This window comes from Pelodiscus sinensis, chromosome 32 (assembly GCF_052426305.1).
Source record: "Pelodiscus sinensis isolate ZL-2025 chromosome 32, ASM5242630v1, whole genome shotgun sequence".
In the NCBI taxonomy this organism is placed as follows: Eukaryota; Metazoa; Chordata; order Testudines; family Trionychidae; genus Pelodiscus; species Pelodiscus sinensis.
The window spans coordinates 10,346,090-10,363,199 of record NC_143083.1 but is presented as its reverse complement, the minus strand read 5'-3'; the positions used below and the strand labels follow the sequence as shown (position 1 = coordinate 10,363,199).

At 50.4% G+C, this 17,110-nt stretch overlaps 1 protein-coding gene across 1 annotated transcript in view; it reads left to right on the top strand.

The window, feature by feature from the left end:
- The first annotated feature begins 1,097 nt into the window (after positions 1 to 1,097).
- The window catches only part of LONP1 (lon peptidase 1, mitochondrial), a 34,720-nt gene continuing 18,707 nt past the window's right edge, over positions 1,098 to 17,110 (top strand). The window contains exons 1-6 of the mRNA XM_075902981.2: positions 1,098 to 1,531; positions 4,977 to 5,065; positions 12,845 to 12,964; positions 14,966 to 15,200; positions 15,802 to 15,863; positions 16,641 to 16,770. Coding sequence (XP_075759096.2) covers positions 1,136 to 1,531; positions 4,977 to 5,065; positions 12,845 to 12,964; positions 14,966 to 15,200; positions 15,802 to 15,863; positions 16,641 to 16,770 — 1,032 coding nt within the window. The 5' untranslated portion in view covers positions 1,098 to 1,135. The remainder of the gene's footprint in view (positions 1,532 to 4,976; positions 5,066 to 12,844; positions 12,965 to 14,965; positions 15,201 to 15,801; positions 15,864 to 16,640; positions 16,771 to 17,110) is intronic.

The window sequence follows — 17,110 nt, the reverse complement described above, 5'->3', positions numbered from 1 at the left end:
CATGAAATGTGGGGAACCAAATCGCCCCACACTCTGTGGTACCCTAGGCAGCTGGGTATGACAGGCTTCAGTGGGCAGCCCCATTCCCTGGCTACCATCTACCTCCAGTTGGGTGCACTCAGCAGGGCTGTTCCTTGGGAGGGTGCAGGACCGAGGACCCTCTCCCAATTCCACCCTTTCCCCAGGGCACTTGCAGGGAGTGGGGTTGGGTTGGTGCCTTCAACAGGGGTCACCTCCTCCCCCTATACTCACCAGAAATGGTGTGGGGGAGGGGGGGAGGAGTGACTTAGCCCCAGCCCACTCTGCTCCACCAGTTCTCAGCTGTGGCTGCTCCACTTCCTACCACCAGTGAATGTGGGGGACATTCCACTCCATACCCCAAACCTCTTCCCCACAAGGGACACTACACTGCTGAGAGCCAGAGGAGGGGGGAGAGAACAGAGTGGGCTGGGGTGTCACTCCACTTTGGGGGGCATCTCTGCTACCTCCCTGCTCCTGTCTCTCACAGCCCTGAGCAGCCCTTCCCCTTGCAGGGCTCCATAGGAAAGTGGTTCCCAACTGCTGGTCCACGGACCAGTGCAGGGCCACACACGCCAGGCCACACCCATGGTGCTGGGCTATACCCTGGGCACCTGGTGGGCGGTTGCAGCAGCTGAAGCCAGCTCTTGGTATTGGCTCTGGGGGCTAGGGCTGAGGTACATATTTAGGCAGGCTGGCACTGTTTATATGAATATTTGCATAGTCATTATTTACATAATGACTATGCATCTATGCAAATATAGTGTTACAGTTTGTGAATGGGTTTGCCGGCCCATGGTAAAAGGAGGTTGGGAACCGAACCACTGACACAGGGCACCAAAGTTTCCAGGGGTGGCCCTGCCTGACAGCGCATCTCCCAGCTCTGGATGACAATGGGGAGGGCGCCGGGGGGGCGGAGCCATGCCGGGGGGCGGGGCCGAGGCCTCTCCCCGCAGGGAGCAGTGACGTTGTCCGAGCCCCACGCGGAGGCTCTGACACAGCACGCGCACGCTGCCGCCTTGCCTCCCTGCGCCTGCGCACTGGGCGTGCCGTCGCCGGGACTGCCAGCGTCACGTGTGCGCCGCCGAGGTCAGAGGTCAGGGCGCGTGCCGGCGGGATGGCGGCGGCCCGTTACCTCAGGCTGTGGCGCTGCTGGCGGCCGGCGCTCGCCGGGGGCCTCTCGCCGCTGGGCCCGACGCGCCGCCCGGCGTACGCGGCCTGCTCCGCCGCCCGGTGGGCTCCGGGCGCCCCGCGGGGCCCAGCCCTGGCGCCGCTCACCGGCTTCAGCGCCGTCCCCCGGCGGCTCCTGCGCGGCCCGGGCAGCCTGGGCGGCGGGGACGGGCTGGAGGGCGGCGGGGCCGAGGACGGGGAGGGCGGCGGGGGTGATCCCGCCGGGGCCCCGCCGGTTATGACGGCGCTCACGCCGCTGCTCATCCCCGAGCACTTCCCCAACGTGCCGCTCATCGCCGTGACGCGCAACCCGGTCTTCCCGCGCTTCATCAAGATCATCGAGGTAACGACCCCCCCCCCCGGGCGAGAGTCGCCCCTCCCCCCGCCGCCCGGCTTGTCTCTCGGGGCTGCGTGCCCCCCCCCCTCCCGCACACCCCTCCCCCATCCTCTTCTCTGCCCCCCCCCCCGCCCCCTCGTGACCGCTAAATCGGCCCTAGCTCCTCGCTGACCCTTCGCCTGACGCGTGGAGAACGTGCTGCCAGGCTCAGCCCCTCCCACCCGCTTTGCTCCCTGCCAGCTGTGGGGAGACTCTCTGGGATCCCGCAAATCCTCTTGGACGCCTATCCCTGCTGAGTGCGCAGATGAGACATTTGGCCGGTTCTGGCAAGGAGCACTCCCTGGCAGGGGCTGCCCTGAATCCTGTGCTAGAGCTTCTGAGAGAGAGGTGCTCTCTGCTGGCCTCGAATGGAGGGAGGGGGGTAAAGAGTTGACTGGCCCACTGTGGCCGGGATCCCACCAGAATTGGAGTCCCGCAGGCCGGCCACAGGGGCTAACTGTTACGGTCTGGTTAACAGTAAGCGTAATGCTTGCCGGTTAACCTTTTGCATCCCTACTTGCTTACAAATTCAGACGTAAAAATATAAAAGTCATAGTACCTATTACAGAAATATAGCTGGGTTTCTCATTTTTATTATAATTATAAAACCAATTGGAATATAAATGTACATCTGTCACACAGCGTAATATATAGAACAGTATAATCAGTCATTGACTTGTGAAATTTTAGTTTGTACTGGCTTCACTAGTGTTTTTTATGTTGCCTGTTGTAAAATTAGGTATATATTTAGATGAGTTAATGTACCCCCTGAAAGACCTCTGAGTACCCCCAGGGTACCTGAACCCCTGGTTCAGAACCACTAATATAACACGTTGTGACTGTTGGAAGAAAGCTGTTTGCATTGCAAATTCAAGTACCTAAAAGTTAGAAAATGCCAATATTTAGGTGGTTTATGCACTATTCTTTCTGTCCCTAGTACTTGGCTTCAGTCCACATTGTCCATTGAAAAGCACCTGATGGTCTGGATTTTGCCTACAGTCTGCCTGTTGGCTACACTTACTGTACACTGTAGCTTCAGGGGTGTAGCCGTGTTAGTCTGTAACAGAAAAAACTTAAAAAACAACGAATAGTGTAGTAGCACCTTAAAGACTAACAAAACATGTAGATGGTATCATGAGCTTTCTTGGGCAAAACCCACTTCAGATGACTGGAGTATTAGAGGAGTCCAGGTTTGCCAACTTGAATAGATTTGGTTGGAGTGGAATAGCATGTCATGTAATTGAAACTGCTTCTCTTCACTATAGTTTGCTTTAACAGCGCAATATTCTTTACAGTCAAGGATGGGATTTTGGCCTTAATCTGTCGGAAGCTCAAGGTCTCTGAAGATTTCTATTTTTCTTGTTGGTTTTGTAACCTTGTAGTCCCATAGACTTCCTACACTGACATCAATAGCAAGACAGTATGCCAAGTGTTGATTAACAGAAATAGCAGTATCAAGGCCAATCAGGGACTGCATTAAATCAACCAGGAGTCTATTGCTCAAAGTAGCATTTACACAACACTTCAGATTCAGAGCTCACAGTGTGAGAGTTGTTGTGATTTGTTTTTTAGCTGCACTTGCTTTGCAATGAACTTTTGCATAGAAAAGGCAAACAGAAGTTGACATTTTTGTATGTACTGTTTTCATTTATGAAGCACTCTCATGGCTAGAGATGGCTTGGTCACAGAACCATAAAGGACCAGAATAGGAGCATTTGCTTGGAGCAGTATGCCTTACACATCTGGGGGGAAAATATTTGAAGAGGAAGTTTGTGGTTTTTTTTTTAAATGTAGTAAGGCAAAACTGCAATGTGATTTTAAAAAAATGAATTATTGTTCATATTTCATAGTTCCCTGTCTAGGGAAATTTTAATCTTTACTTAAATACTCATATTCCTTTCAGTATTTTCTTTTACTTCCTTATTATTTGTACCTAGTTTGAATCTGAGTTAACTCCCCTACAGAAATTCCCTGCCTTGCTGTAGTTCTCAATATTCATCAGTACTCTCCGTTCTCAGTGTCTGGCTAGAAAGGACAAATATGTTCAAAATAGCCCAAGTGATCAAATTTGCTTTTAAGATGTCTGTTCTTCTTGTCTTTTTAGATTGTGGCAGTGCATGAGTGTCCATGATGTAACTAGCTTTTAGTATAGAGGCTTCCCTGCTTTTCTTGCTTATATACAGTTAAACTAGTTTTTCTTGCCTGTACAGGCAGTCCCTGAGTTACGCGGATCCGACTTATGTCGGATCCGCAGATACAAACGGGGATTTTCTCGCCCCGGAGGACTGGAGCGGCGGGACGCCTGGTCCCGCCGCCCGCCTCCTCCGGGGCGAGAAAAGCTGCTCCCCGTCTGCTGCGGGAGCCAGCAGACCAGGGAGACGGGGAGCAAAGCGGCCCAGGACCCGGGGCCGGACCCGCGGCCGCTTCCAGATCAGCTGGAAGCGCCGCAGGTCCGGCCCAGGGTCCTGCGCCGCTTTGCTCCGCGTCTCTCTGGTGTGCAGACCAGGGAGACGCTGAACAAAGCCGCGCAGGACCCGGGGCCGGACCCCCGGCGCTTCCAGCTGATCTGGAAGTGCAGCGGGTCCGGCCCGGATCCTCCGCCGCTTTGCTCCGCGTCTCTCTGGTCTGCTGGGGGGGACGCAGCTAGTGCCCCCCTCAGCAGACCAGGGAGATGTGGAGCAAAGCCCGGGGCCTGTGGTAGAGCAGGTGGGGCGCTGCTGGTTGGTCCCACAGCACCGCTCCTTGGTGCTACTGGACCAACCCGGCAGCACCCCAGCTACTCTGCCCCAGGAGTCCTGATTTAGCCGCTGCTGATCAGTTTCAGCAGTGGCTGAATCAGGACGCCTGGGGCAGAGCAGCTGGGGTGCTGCTGGGTTGGTCCAGTAGCGCCGAGGAGCGGCCGTGCTACTGGACCAACCCAGCAGCACCCAAGCTGCTCTGCCCCAGGTGTCCCCAAGTTGCTCTGCCCCGGGCTTCCTGGAATCAGCTGCTGATCAGTTTCAGCAGCAGCTGACTTGGGGACGCCTGGGGTTCTTAAGTTGAATCTGTATGTAAGTCAGAACTGGTGTCCAGATTCAGCGGCTGAATCTGGATGCCAGTACCGACTTACATACAGATTCAACTTAAGAACAAACCTTCAGTCCCTATCTTGTACGTAACCCGCGGACTGCCTGTATTATCGTGGTGTTACTCAACAGCCACACTTCACAGTTATGTGTGTGATGCTGATGGTTCAGAAAGGACTGGAGTAGCTTGCTGAAGGTCACGGGGGATCTGGAGCAGAGTTGAGAAGGAAGCACAGATTAGATTTCCTAACTTGTAACCACAAGCACATCCTTCCTTTGTGACAGGAGTGGAAAGCTTCTGGGAAGTCTGCCTCTGAATTCTTACCTACAATTCACTGTCATCCTAGGTGAAAAATAAGAAGCTGGTTGAGCTGCTGAGGAGAAAAGTTCGCCTGGCCCAGCCTTATGCTGGTGTCTTTTTGAAGAAAGATGACAAGTAAGTGGTATCTTTCTGTATCTCTATACTAGCGACATTGCATGATTATACTGAGAGCAGAGGAGAGCTTAGTCCCTTTAACTCTCTCAGCAATGACAATGGTGGGAGATGTAGAATAGTGATAAAAAGGGCTGAACCCTGTCTCTTCCCTTTTTGCCTCTGTGCTACATCTTCCACCATTGCTGCTACTGGTAGAGAATCATGGGAGCTGGCTTTCCTTCTGTAGAAAAGGCCTCAATTGTTGATCAAAGGTAAGTAAGGGGTTTTGAGTAGTCATCAGAATGTTGAGTGGAGACCACATACTAGTTGTTTTGCTCACACTGCTATTCATCAGACTTTAGGGACCCAAGGAGTTTAAGCAGCCACTGTTGATCCAGCATATGGCTCTTTCACCACATTCTCTAGACTGAGTATCTCCAAGCCAGATTCTAAATGTCATAGGCAATGTCTACATTGGTGACTGGATGGGGTCATTGCACATGGTTATGTCAGCGCCTGCTACCAACCACATCTAAGCCAAAGAAACGCTGGTTTTGGAGTGTGCATGGGATGAGAACATGAATATGCCTGAGGGATTTACCCATGCTGGGCATGGTGTGTGTACCAGATCCTAGCCATCCAGCGCTATTCCCACAATGCACTGATCCTTTCTTGCTTGCCTCTTATTCAGCTCTATAAAGGTCCTGGTTTCACCTCCTCTGCACCTTTCTCCCCAGTAGTGAACTGTGCTGAGCATGTCAGAAGAGTTTTTCACAGAACTCTTTTCACCACTATAAGCAAACATGGATGCTCCACGAGTGGCCATGTGGTGAGCTGAGCACACTTGCTCAGCAATGTGTGGCCAGAATTCACTGTCTGCAACTTCTCCCACAGCACCAAGAACATCCATCTCTGCCAGGACGACTCAGAGAGGCATTCTCTGGTCTCTGGCTCAGTGCCAGGAATGGGATAAAACACGTCAGGCTCTGGAGCTGAAAGGCAAAAGACCAGAATAGTCACTCTGGAAGGAATTCTCTAACGTGTCCCCTCAAGGAGCTGGACCGGATGCTTTCTAGGGCCCCCAGTACAGAGCCTGAGGTGACTTACAACCCTCTCTGCAACCCCATGGGTTTCATTATCTGACAGCCACATCTGCACTGGCACCTGGAGGCAGGCCCATGGATATGCACATCTAAAGGAGACTGTGGGGCCAGCAATCCAGTAGACCTAGAGGAAGAAGAGCAAATTATCCTGCAGTTCTGCGTGAGGAACCAGCTCAGCAAACCCCTCCAAATGAGCCAAAGGAGGACTCCGAGATGCAGCAGGAACCAAACCCAAGGCTGGTAAGTTAAATCATCTCCTCCCCACAAATATCCCCTCCCTCTTTCTGCAGGGCTGTCGGCCCTTTCCTCTCCAACGGGCCCTAACTGAAACATTCAACGTTTTATTGAATTGCTACGACCCACCATAAAGCTTATGGTGAACAGATTACCAGTTAGCAATTGCATTACCTCTGGCCTGTGAGTTTGTCAGCCAACTGGCTGGCAGTGAGGATAGGCATCAAAAGGTTGAGGAGTAGGACGGGGCATTTGTACAAGACAAAATTGCAACTGTTTTCTACTCTTTCAAGATCTCAAATTTTACCACAATAACACCTCTCCCCCTGCAAAAGGAGTCAAGCTGTAAGCACAGAGGTTTAGTATCAAGGATGTTTAGTTATGTACAGGAAGGAGAAGGAACGGGAACTGTTCCTTCTCTGAAGAATGCAACAGCAGTTATCTGTTGTAGTACAGATGTGTTCAAGCATTCCTGATGTTTAGGGTCTCCCTGCTTGGAGCTGTGCTTCCTAGACCAGAAGGAAGAGTGGGAGGGGATCTGCACTGGTGTCTGCACAGTGTGGTCTGTCTCTTTGCAGTGGCGAAGCACATGGCTTGTTTGAAAAGTTCATAGAACAAAGTACAAGCTCTGTGTGGCTTTCTTTCCCTATTCCTTTCTCTGCTCTTCTGAACCTGTTTTGCTGGGGCTCACTTAGTGATGAGAGAGCATTTGCAGTGTTTTTGTGGGTGTTTTTTCTCCCCCTCCACACAGACTTCATCACCTATCTCCAAATGCAAGTCTGTTTCTGTTCAGATTGCTTTCTTGTCCCTTAAGCATACACCTGCATGTTTCTGATGCTGCAGAACCTTCAGAACCAGCTGGAGTTTCAATGGCAATGCAAATGTGCTTGATCAACCTTTCTAGCTCACCATCCCTTCCATTCAGCAACATGTATAGCAGTGACCATCAGCACTCACGCCACTTTGGCACAGATGGCTTTCCAGCCCCACGGTGGGGATCTAGCATCCTCCTGTTTTCAGTCTCGAAAGCAGACACTGCCGTGGTTAGCACTGCCCCTGAAATAAATCACTCATTGAAAGAGTAATTTTTAAAAATGATTATTTCCGGCTACATACCACTTTGAGAAGGTGCTCCTATTTTGCGGGCTGCAAAAGTTGTCTGAGAAAGAAGGGTAATGAAACCATCAAATGCTGGATAGTATCTGTATTGCAACCTTCAACAGCGAAGCTGTGTTGTATGGTGGGGATTTCTTATCCACTTGGAAAGGAAAGAAAAAAATATAATGCTGGTCTTGTGATTGACTTGGCAGGACCTTCCGCTGAGGAGCATGAACCCATTCACTTGGAAGCCAAGAGCAGCAGCCCAGGGATAGTAAGAGTAGGTGGAGAAGGATCAACAGAAGGAGCCAGGAGCAGTTTAACAGAGGGAAAAGGAGGACCAATTGGGGTGTTGAGCAGGAGCGACATGCTTTCTGGATGTAAGAATACAAGGAATGTCCCACTGCAATCGTTGGTGTAAGTGGCATAGAAAGGATTTGAATCTTACCGGCTGCAGTAGCCACTGTCAAGATCTGATGTCTCCTTCATCGTCCAGCTGCTACTTCTGCAAGCCAGAGGATCCAAACTGGGCCCTACCCCCCATGTGGAGGGGGAGGCTAAAAGACTTAAGGGCTGCAAGCTGCACCAAAACCTCTCTCGGGGAGTCCTGTGACCATGCAGGAGGCAAACAATAAGCCCGAGACTGTGCCTGAAGGCAAGCATATGTTGGCTGGAACCTTGTGGAGTAGTCATCCCCATTTGTCCCGCTTTTCGGAGGGGGTGTTCCAATGACACAAGGCCATAGACGTTAAAATGTTAATGGTTTTGATCCATTCATCTGTCTTGCACCGTTCCTTTTTTAAAAACCTGTTCCGAGTTATGCATGTACCCTTTTCAATAAATGTTGTTTTCTTTATTTATGTGTGGACCTTTCAGTCAGGCTGTGAGAGAGGGTAAAATCATTTTCTCTCCCATGCTCCCATTTGGCTTAGGACCTACCAGTTGGCACTTTGAGTTGTGTATTTCCCCAGGTGAGAGCACAGACAGTCCTCTCTCCCATCTAACCTGCCCCCGCCATCAAAGTGTCAACTTGTAGTGGACTACACATATTTCCCTGCCTCCCCCCCACTGCCTGTGTGCTGAACTGGTCCCTGTGAGCATTTGGATCCCCCCACCCCTTCACCCCTGCGCTGCTGGGTGTGAGGCAGGAATGCGGAGGATTAAGGGGACAGGCTGGAGCTGATATGCACAGGAAACTGGCTTTCAAGCAGCCTCACTGCATGGACCTGCCTCTCCCCCGATCCCTGCTGCCTCCTAAAGCTGGTTCCCCCCAGCACCAGCTCTGTGGTGCTGACTGTTTTTCTCCCCCCCCCCCCCCCCCCCAGTTCATGCTGAAGAGCGCAGGCAGGGGAGGCTGCTGCAAAGTAACCTCTATTTGCAGTGGCCTGGGCCCACCGTGAACAGATGTTTGGTCCGCAGCAGCAGCCCCTGTCTGTTGGGAGCTCGAACCCTCTGTGGACACTAGCTGCTCCCACGTGCCCTGCTGTCTCTGAGATACAGGGGCAGCAGCATGGGATGGCAGGGGGCTCCTCGGGAGTGGGGCTGGGAGCACACTGGCTGCTGGCCTGCCTCTGGGGACTATTGAATAGTTGTGTAATCGCTAAGATTTCACATGGTTGTTCAGTTACATGGTATCTAACATTCCTAGTGGATATAATTTAGTAAGCCAGAGACCGGTGGAAAGTGCATATAGACAGAAACAATGTGACTGTAACTGGGGCCGGAGGAAAGTGTGGATCAGGTACCCTGTGGATTTGACAAAATAGAACAGGAAAACAAAGTTGAGGGCCTGTGTCACCAGATACTGAACAGTCCTAAAATGGGGCCTTCTCAACCCTCATCTCCCACAACGTAACCAGTCTGAACCGTGGGATTGCTGATAGCAGGCTGTAAGTGCCCTTATCTCAGCATGCCATCCAGAGCCCCTTCTACCCTAGGCTCTGGGTCCTACAAGCATTGAGTGACCCTTCCCCCCCCCCCCCCCCCCCCAAAACTGTGTTGTGACTAACAGTTATGAACATTCACACAATGAAAGAGCAATAAGTGTGATTTATCTGGTCAGACACCCTCCAAAAAACAGTCACAAAGCAGATGGTGTTATACTAGTGGGGTGCCCTGCCTCAACTACCTATAACAAGACATTACCTAAGTGACAGGCTAATGACTGTCAACTGCTCACTGAAACACAAATGAGTGGGAATGTTCCCTGTTTTTCTACAGCATCTGCATGGGGTGTGATGCTTAGTTTAGGACCAGGCCGAGGTGACTCACCCTTTATCTGCTTGCTGTTCCAAGAAATAGGCATGAATTGCATCCTGGATTTCCTTGGCCTTCTATCAGCCAACACCACCATGAACGATAACTGGATCGTGCTGTGTAGAGAGGCATTGCATGCCAGTCCTCTCCCGTGCATTCCATCCTAAAGTACTCTCCTGCATTCTCGCAGATGTTATGAAGCACATAGCAGGCCACATAACGTTAGCTGGCAGTGGCCTCCAATCAGTGTAGGCATAACTAACCATTCTTCAGCCATCCAGAGGTGCACTCTGATATCCTGCAGTGCTTAGATTGAAGTTGAATTTGTTTTGCTGGATTGTTTAGTTTAGGGCATGAATTTGTTGGCTGAGGCAGGTGCAGTTCCCCAGAGTAACTGAAAGCTGTCCAGCGCTGACTGTTACCTTCTGGAAACAGGCTCTTGCTTCCGCATTGGTATGGGTCACTGGAACAGAATGTTCTGCCACAATAGGATTGGGGCCAGCTCTCATGGGAACCCATGAGCATCTGCTTTCTCAGTTTGAAGTTCTGCAGCCATTGGACATAATCCCAAGTTTTCAGGATAGCATTATCTCACCACACTTTGGTGGTGGTTCTAGTCCACCCATGGACATACAGTCATGACACGATTCCCTGCTTCTTTGTCTTGTGGGGTGGCAGAGCATCAGTGACCATCTCGGTCACCCATTTTTGGTTTGGGTGAGAAGTCTGAGTATGTTCTCTTAAGATTCTTGTCACTTGCCACACACGTTTGCCCTGAAAAAAGGACCAGGAACAGAAACGAATCACTGGTCACTTGCTCCATGTCTTCCAAGTGGGACGGAAGAGAAGGGCTAAGAGGCACTGACCTCGATAAATGTGTGAAAGTCGCAGACAGGACCACTAACACACTGCAGGTGTGGGTTTCCCATGATGCTCGTAACCCTGGGATATCACCCCTAAAAATCTAACGCGAAAGGTGTGTAGCAAAAAAGGGGCGGGTGACACAAGTATACATGTGTAATAGCCTGTACCTGTGCCCAGCAAAGCATATGTGTGTGAGCATATAAATGGGTAATTACACAGTTGTGTGCACCAGTGTAAACCTACCACTAGAGGGTAAGTCTGGAAAGGGCAACCAGATCCTCTAGTCCTGTAGTTCTCAACTGGTGGTCCATGGTGATTTTTTCGGTGGTTCACAGGAACATTGTCCAAAGTCACACGCTGTGAGCAGGCACCACCGTTAGGCTGGTTTACGCCGTGTTCACAAGCATGTGGCGCGTCATCCATAGTGTCACCTAGGACACAACGGTGTTGTGTTGCCAGTAACTTCCGTCTGAGGCTCTGAGCATTAGTGTAGCTGCTGCCATTGTGCTGAGCGGTTGCTATGTCGTTCGTCCTGTGTTACTTGTGTTGGAGGTGGTCCACGAAAATTTTTTGATTGGCCTGGTGGTCCGTGGACTGAAACGAGATGAGAACCACTGCTCTAGTCTGACCTCATGCACAGCCTAGGCCATAAGAACATAAGAACGGCTGTACTGGACCAAAGGTCCTTCTAGCCCAGTATCCTGTCTGCTGACAGTGGCCAGCACCAGGTGCCCCAGAGAGGGTGGACCGAAGGCAATGATCAAGTGATTTGTCTCCTGCCATCTCTCTCCAGCTTCTGACAAACAGAGGCCAAGGACACCATTTTATCCCCTGTCTAATAGCCTTTTATGGACCTAACCTCCATGAAATTATCTAGCTTCTCTTTAAACTCTATTATAGTCCTAGCCTTCACAGCCTCCTCTGGCAAGGAGTCCCACAGGTTGACTACACGCTGTGTGAAGAACTTTCTTTTATTAGTTTTAAACCTGCTACCCATTAATTTCATTTGGTGTCCTGTAGTTCTTCTATTTAGGGAACTAATAAATAACTTTTCTTTATCTGCCCTCTCCACACCACTCATGATTATATAGACCTCTATCATATCCCCTCTCAGTCTCCTCTTTTCTAAACTGAAAAGTCCCAGTCGCTTTAACCTCTCCTCATATGGGACCCGTTCCAAACCCCTAATCATTTTAGTTGCCCTTTTATTTTAGTTGCCATGAGCATCCCCTTACTAAAATTAGATGCAAGTGTTACACCCCACTGAAGATTATGTGCCACTGACAAATAGGAAAGACCAAGGTACATCAGTGCCCAAGGCCTTTGCAATGACAGGGCATAAGTGAGATATGCCTAGATCAGTGGAGGTTGCTGGGTGCCAGGGGCATGGCCCTCCCCCCGCCAAGCGCTGCGCGCCCGGGGCCGGCGCTCCCCCACCCTCCCCCAAGCGCTGCGCCCCCAGAGCGTGGGCGGCCAATCCGCGGCACTCCCGGGGCCGGCGCTCACCGTGCGCCACGTGCCCGGTGCCAGGCCATCCCTGAGCAATTGGTGGGCACACACAAATACCCCCGCGGGCGCCATGGCAACCTCAGAGGAAGGTGAAAAACTGCCTGTTGGATCTGGGGCATTTGGCAGTCAGTAAAACCTGAGCAAGAACCAGCCAGCTAGTATCTGAGACTGCTCAGTGCTAGCTCAGAATCCTGGCTTGCTCCTCCTAGTGTCCCAGCTCCAGCTGTGGCCGTCACTAATTTTTCAGAAGGACCTACCCCCCAAAATGAAAGCAAACCAGAATATATGGGGACTAGGCACTGGGGTTCAGGGAGGGAAACACTATCACCTGTGGGTAAATGCTGTTCACAAAGTGATCACTCCACATCTGAACTTTGAAAACTTTGCCTCAAGGAGCACCTGCACAACACCTTCAAAAGGAGAGCCTGGGAACTTCCATTCATAATTCTCTTAGGACCAAAAGGCATGGCCTTAATGGGATTTTATGGCTCACTACAACCATTTGTAACACAACACACTGCCTGCTAACCTTCATTGCCCATTCAGTTGCCTTTGTGCATATTGTGACTACTTGCCCAGTGTGTATTTAGCTCAGACACACTGGTTTCTTTCCTGCACCCGAAGAGCTCATTATTGCTCGAAACCTTGTACCTTCCACCCACGAAAGTTAGACCAAAAATATTCCCTCACCTTCCTGTCTCATATTTATATAATGTTTACCTTTTAATCTTCTCAGCAATGAATCTGACGTGGTGGAAAACCTGAATGAAGTCTACCAGACTGGAACTTTTGTTCAGATCCATGAAATGCAGGACCTTGGAGACAAGCTGCGCATGATTGTCATGGGGCACCGAAGGTAACTGCGTCTGCTACAGAGCCCGGGCACACGTCTGTCATTCTCCATGGGCAGGCACATCCTTCAGCTCTTGCCATTGCTCATTTCTTGCTGCACTTGTCAGGAGGAAAAGAGGGCCATGGGGCGTCTGAGGTCTGTTAGGGGAGCTTGCTATTGTCAGCTGCGTGTGTGCTCAAAACTGAAATCTGTTATTTACAAGCTGTGCTGCACTTTGCCCCCCTCTCTTCCTGATGGAAGGGGGGTACATGTCCCCAGCAGATTTCCTAATCTTGGGATTGGAAGTTTCTGATCTGGGGTTAGTATCTGAGGAAGCACAGTATGGCAAATGTAATGGACCGCTTAGTGTGAGCACCAAACCCATTGGTGTTATAGGTATTATTTCTGTTGTGCTAGAAGTATGGGTGGCACTTGAAATGAGGGGTGTAAATAGGGATGTTAGATATCCATTAACTCAATAATCATGTAACTGCACAAAATTGTGCCGGTTACATGATTATTCTACAGTCCTGGGGGCGGGGCCAGCAGCCAGTGTACTCCCAGCCCTGCTCCCTGGGGAGACCCCTGCCGCCCGCGCAGTCCAGGTCCCGCCTGCCATTCCATGCTGCTGCCTCTGGTACAGAGGCAGCAGCACATGGTGGCAGCAGCCTGTCTATAGGAGGCCCAAGCTCTCCACCATCAGAGGCTGCTCCACGGCAGCATCCCGTCTGAGGGGAGTCTGAGCTCCCTGCAGACAGGGGCTGTGCCAGCATCCTGCCTGCCCCTCCCCACTAGAGGCAGCAACATGCGGGGGTGGGGAGACAGCTCCACAAAGCCAGTGCTTGTGGAGAGCTGGCTCCTGCCTGCACCCCCATTTGCATCCTCTGATATAGCAGCAGCAAGGGGGGGGAGGGGAGTGTGTGTAGTTGATAGGATTGACCAATAAGCCCAGGCTTATCGGTTAATCGTTTCCTCGCCTATACGCTAACATCCCTAGGCATAAAAAATCATGTAAAGTGTAATGCTAAAAATCCTAGCGGTTATATGTGTGGTGGGCTCTGTAATGTAACTTTTATACTGTGAGCCTGCAGCACAGGGTGACAGACAGTCCCTCGGGAGCAGATCTGGCAGCCAGTGAGTAACCATAATGGATACTAATAAGGTGATGCTTATCAGTTAACTGTGTAAACGGTTACACTTTTACATCCCGACTTGAGATGAATACTAGATACTCAGGAGCTTTGTGAGGCTCACAACTAGATTGTAAAAGCTTTGGGGGCTTTCAGATCTAAAGTTACTTGTTTACTGATTTGCATTGTGGTGGCAGTTGCTCCGCTGTGCTGAGCACTGCAACGACATACAGCAGAGATGGTTCCTCAGATGAAGAGATTTCTAAGCGCATCCCTCCTTATACTTGCGATGGGGAGCCAAAGGTCACAGATTCAAATCCAGATGTTTTGCTTGCAGATAAAGCACGTGCTGCTTTAAGAGTTTGGTTCTTGCCTAGGGAGGTTGTGGAATCTCCATCACTGGAGATATTTAGAGCAGGTTTGATAGACCTCTTATCCAGGATGATCTAGATGGTGCTTGGTCCTGCCGTGAGGGCAGGGGACTGGACTTGAGGACCTCTCAAAGTCCCTTCTAGTTCTAGTATTCTACGATTCTATGACAACAAAATGTTAAAATCTAATTCCAGTTTGATGTAGGGCAGAAATACAAAGGAGTTAATTCAGCAGCCAGCTTACCTCTTTCATGCTTCAGTTTATACTTTTTAGCGTTGTCTTGGCAAATCCCACGGATGTTTTGCAGGGACCTGGTTCTTAGTTATGCTAACTCAGTGCTCCTGATAGAGACTTTACAAAGAGAGAGGCACCTAAGCGTCATGTATTACCCAGTGGCTGTTTGTGTCACCGCTTGATGACAGTCAGAGGGTGACTACAAGTAACCCTGCCCCTGGCAGGGGAATTGCATACGCCAGCATTAGACTCGCAGTGCTGGCTACAGCTCTCTGCTCTTGGTCTTCAGAATTCGTATAAACAAGAAGCTAGAGGTTGAGCCTGAGGAGGCAGAGCTGGAGAACAAACAGAAAGCCAGAAGGAAGCAGAAGCGCTCCAAGAGGGAGGCTGAAGAGGAGCAGGGACCAAAGGACCAAACTGTGGAGCTGGTGCTGGAGCCTGTGGCTGCCTCGCCAGAAGAAGTGCTCATGGTAGAAGTGGACAACGTTGTCCATGAAGATTTTCAGGTCACAGAAGAAGTTAAAGTAAGTGAAGAAGTCAGGCAGGTCTCGTGCTGCAAGGGTGCGTGTCCAGATCTGTCCCTGAGCTATTGCGGGTGTCCCGCATGTGCAGTTCACAGGTCTCTAACACTGACCATTTAATCTCCCCCCATGGAAGGTGCCTGGCTCTCCTCGTCCTGAGATCTGTATCTGCATGTTGATCGCGTTCTAGTGGCCCTTCTCCTTGCAACAGCTCTATTGCTCAGAATGCCTGGCCCCTCATTAACATCACTGTAAGGATGGATTGTATTGTGTGCGTGTGTCCCTGGCGGGCTGGATGTTTGTTTGCACTAGCTTGACTAAAGAATGACTCGACTTCTTTCTGAAGGGCCAGCCTGAGGCGAGGGGAGAGTTCGCTCTATACAAGAGCCCAGACTCCCTGCCCTCTCTCCTGCGTCCCAGACTGACGGGAAATGGAAGAGGACGAGCTTCCTTAACAACAATTGAGGGACATGGGCACCCGCAGCAGGACTCCTGCCCAGCTTACTGGTGTTTCTGGGCCCCACCATGGGAGGAGGGACCAATGTTGTGCTTGCGTTTTGACTCAGGACTTGTGGGTTTCAGACTCTGTTGTTTTGTTTCCTAGGCACTTACTGCAGAAATTGTCAAAACCATCCGGGACATCATTGCCTTGAACCCTCTCTACAGGTGCGTGCGTCTCCGCCTTTCAGCAGTTCTCAGGCATGTCCGGCACTTTGAAGCCTTTCCTTCTAGACTCAGTAAATATCTGCCTGCTGTAGCTTATCCAGTGGGCAGCAGTAACTGGAGAATTTCCCACACAGGATTTAGCCTCAGGAGGAAAGTTGATTTACTGGACAAGACAACAGTAAAGGGCAGCTTTGCAAACATGATATGAAACGTAAACATCTAGGCAGGTGGGCTTGGAAGTGCGTGGGCTAGAAACACTAACCTTAACTGGGGACCTGGGTTGAAATGGAGCTTGGTCCCCTGACTTCTCACAACAAAAGCTTGCCACAGATGTCAAGCTAGGCTTAGATTCCTGACATGTGGAAGTGCTACAGAGCTGGGTAGGGAACACTTTTGGAGATCCTGCCTTTGTTAAGGCTGGGGTTAGCCACTGCGAATTCCTCACTGAAGCTAGTTGAGCTGGATTGAAAAATGAAGCCATTTCACACTGCTGAACTGCTGACTCGTCTCTCCTCTCTTGTTGGCTGTGTTGAGGAATTTCTGATACAACATAATGCCAAAATCCTAGTTCTCTGAATCCACAGTGTCCCCTGTTGCATCTAAAGCATTAAAAATAACATGCCTGTTTTGCCGAAGGCCCAATTATCCAAAAGTTTCAGCTGCCTCCTAAGACCACGTGGGAAAATGGGAGAATGCTGTATTTGTAGCCTATTAACTCAAGGAAACCATTTGCTTTTTATTCGACATTTCAGTTCTTGTTCCTAATTGACCTTTCAGGGAGTCGGTGCTTCAGATGATGCAGGCCGGCCAACGGGTGGTAGATAATCCCATCTATCTGAGTGACATGGGCGCAGCATTAACGGGGGCAGAGTCGCATGAGTTGCAGGACATCCTGGAAGAAACTAACGTAAGATGAAGAAACTTTTAACTGGTGATAATATAAGATGCAGATATGTCATTATTTGCCATGACTTCTCTAGTGTTCTCTGTCCTGAGGCTATGTTAGCTCTGCATTTGTGATGGGTTGATTTTGGTGTATGATGAATTCTGTGTGTAACACACACAGATGGTCTCTGTTGTGGGCTAAATGGGAATGGTAATGAGTCTGGGCACCTCATGACACTTACATTAGCCAAAAGAAACATAAAATGAATCATAGAAGGTAAGAATCCAGTGGTCTCACAAAATGGAGCTCCCCTGCTAAGTATTAAGGACTTAAGGAATTTGTCCTGTTCATCACATCGAAT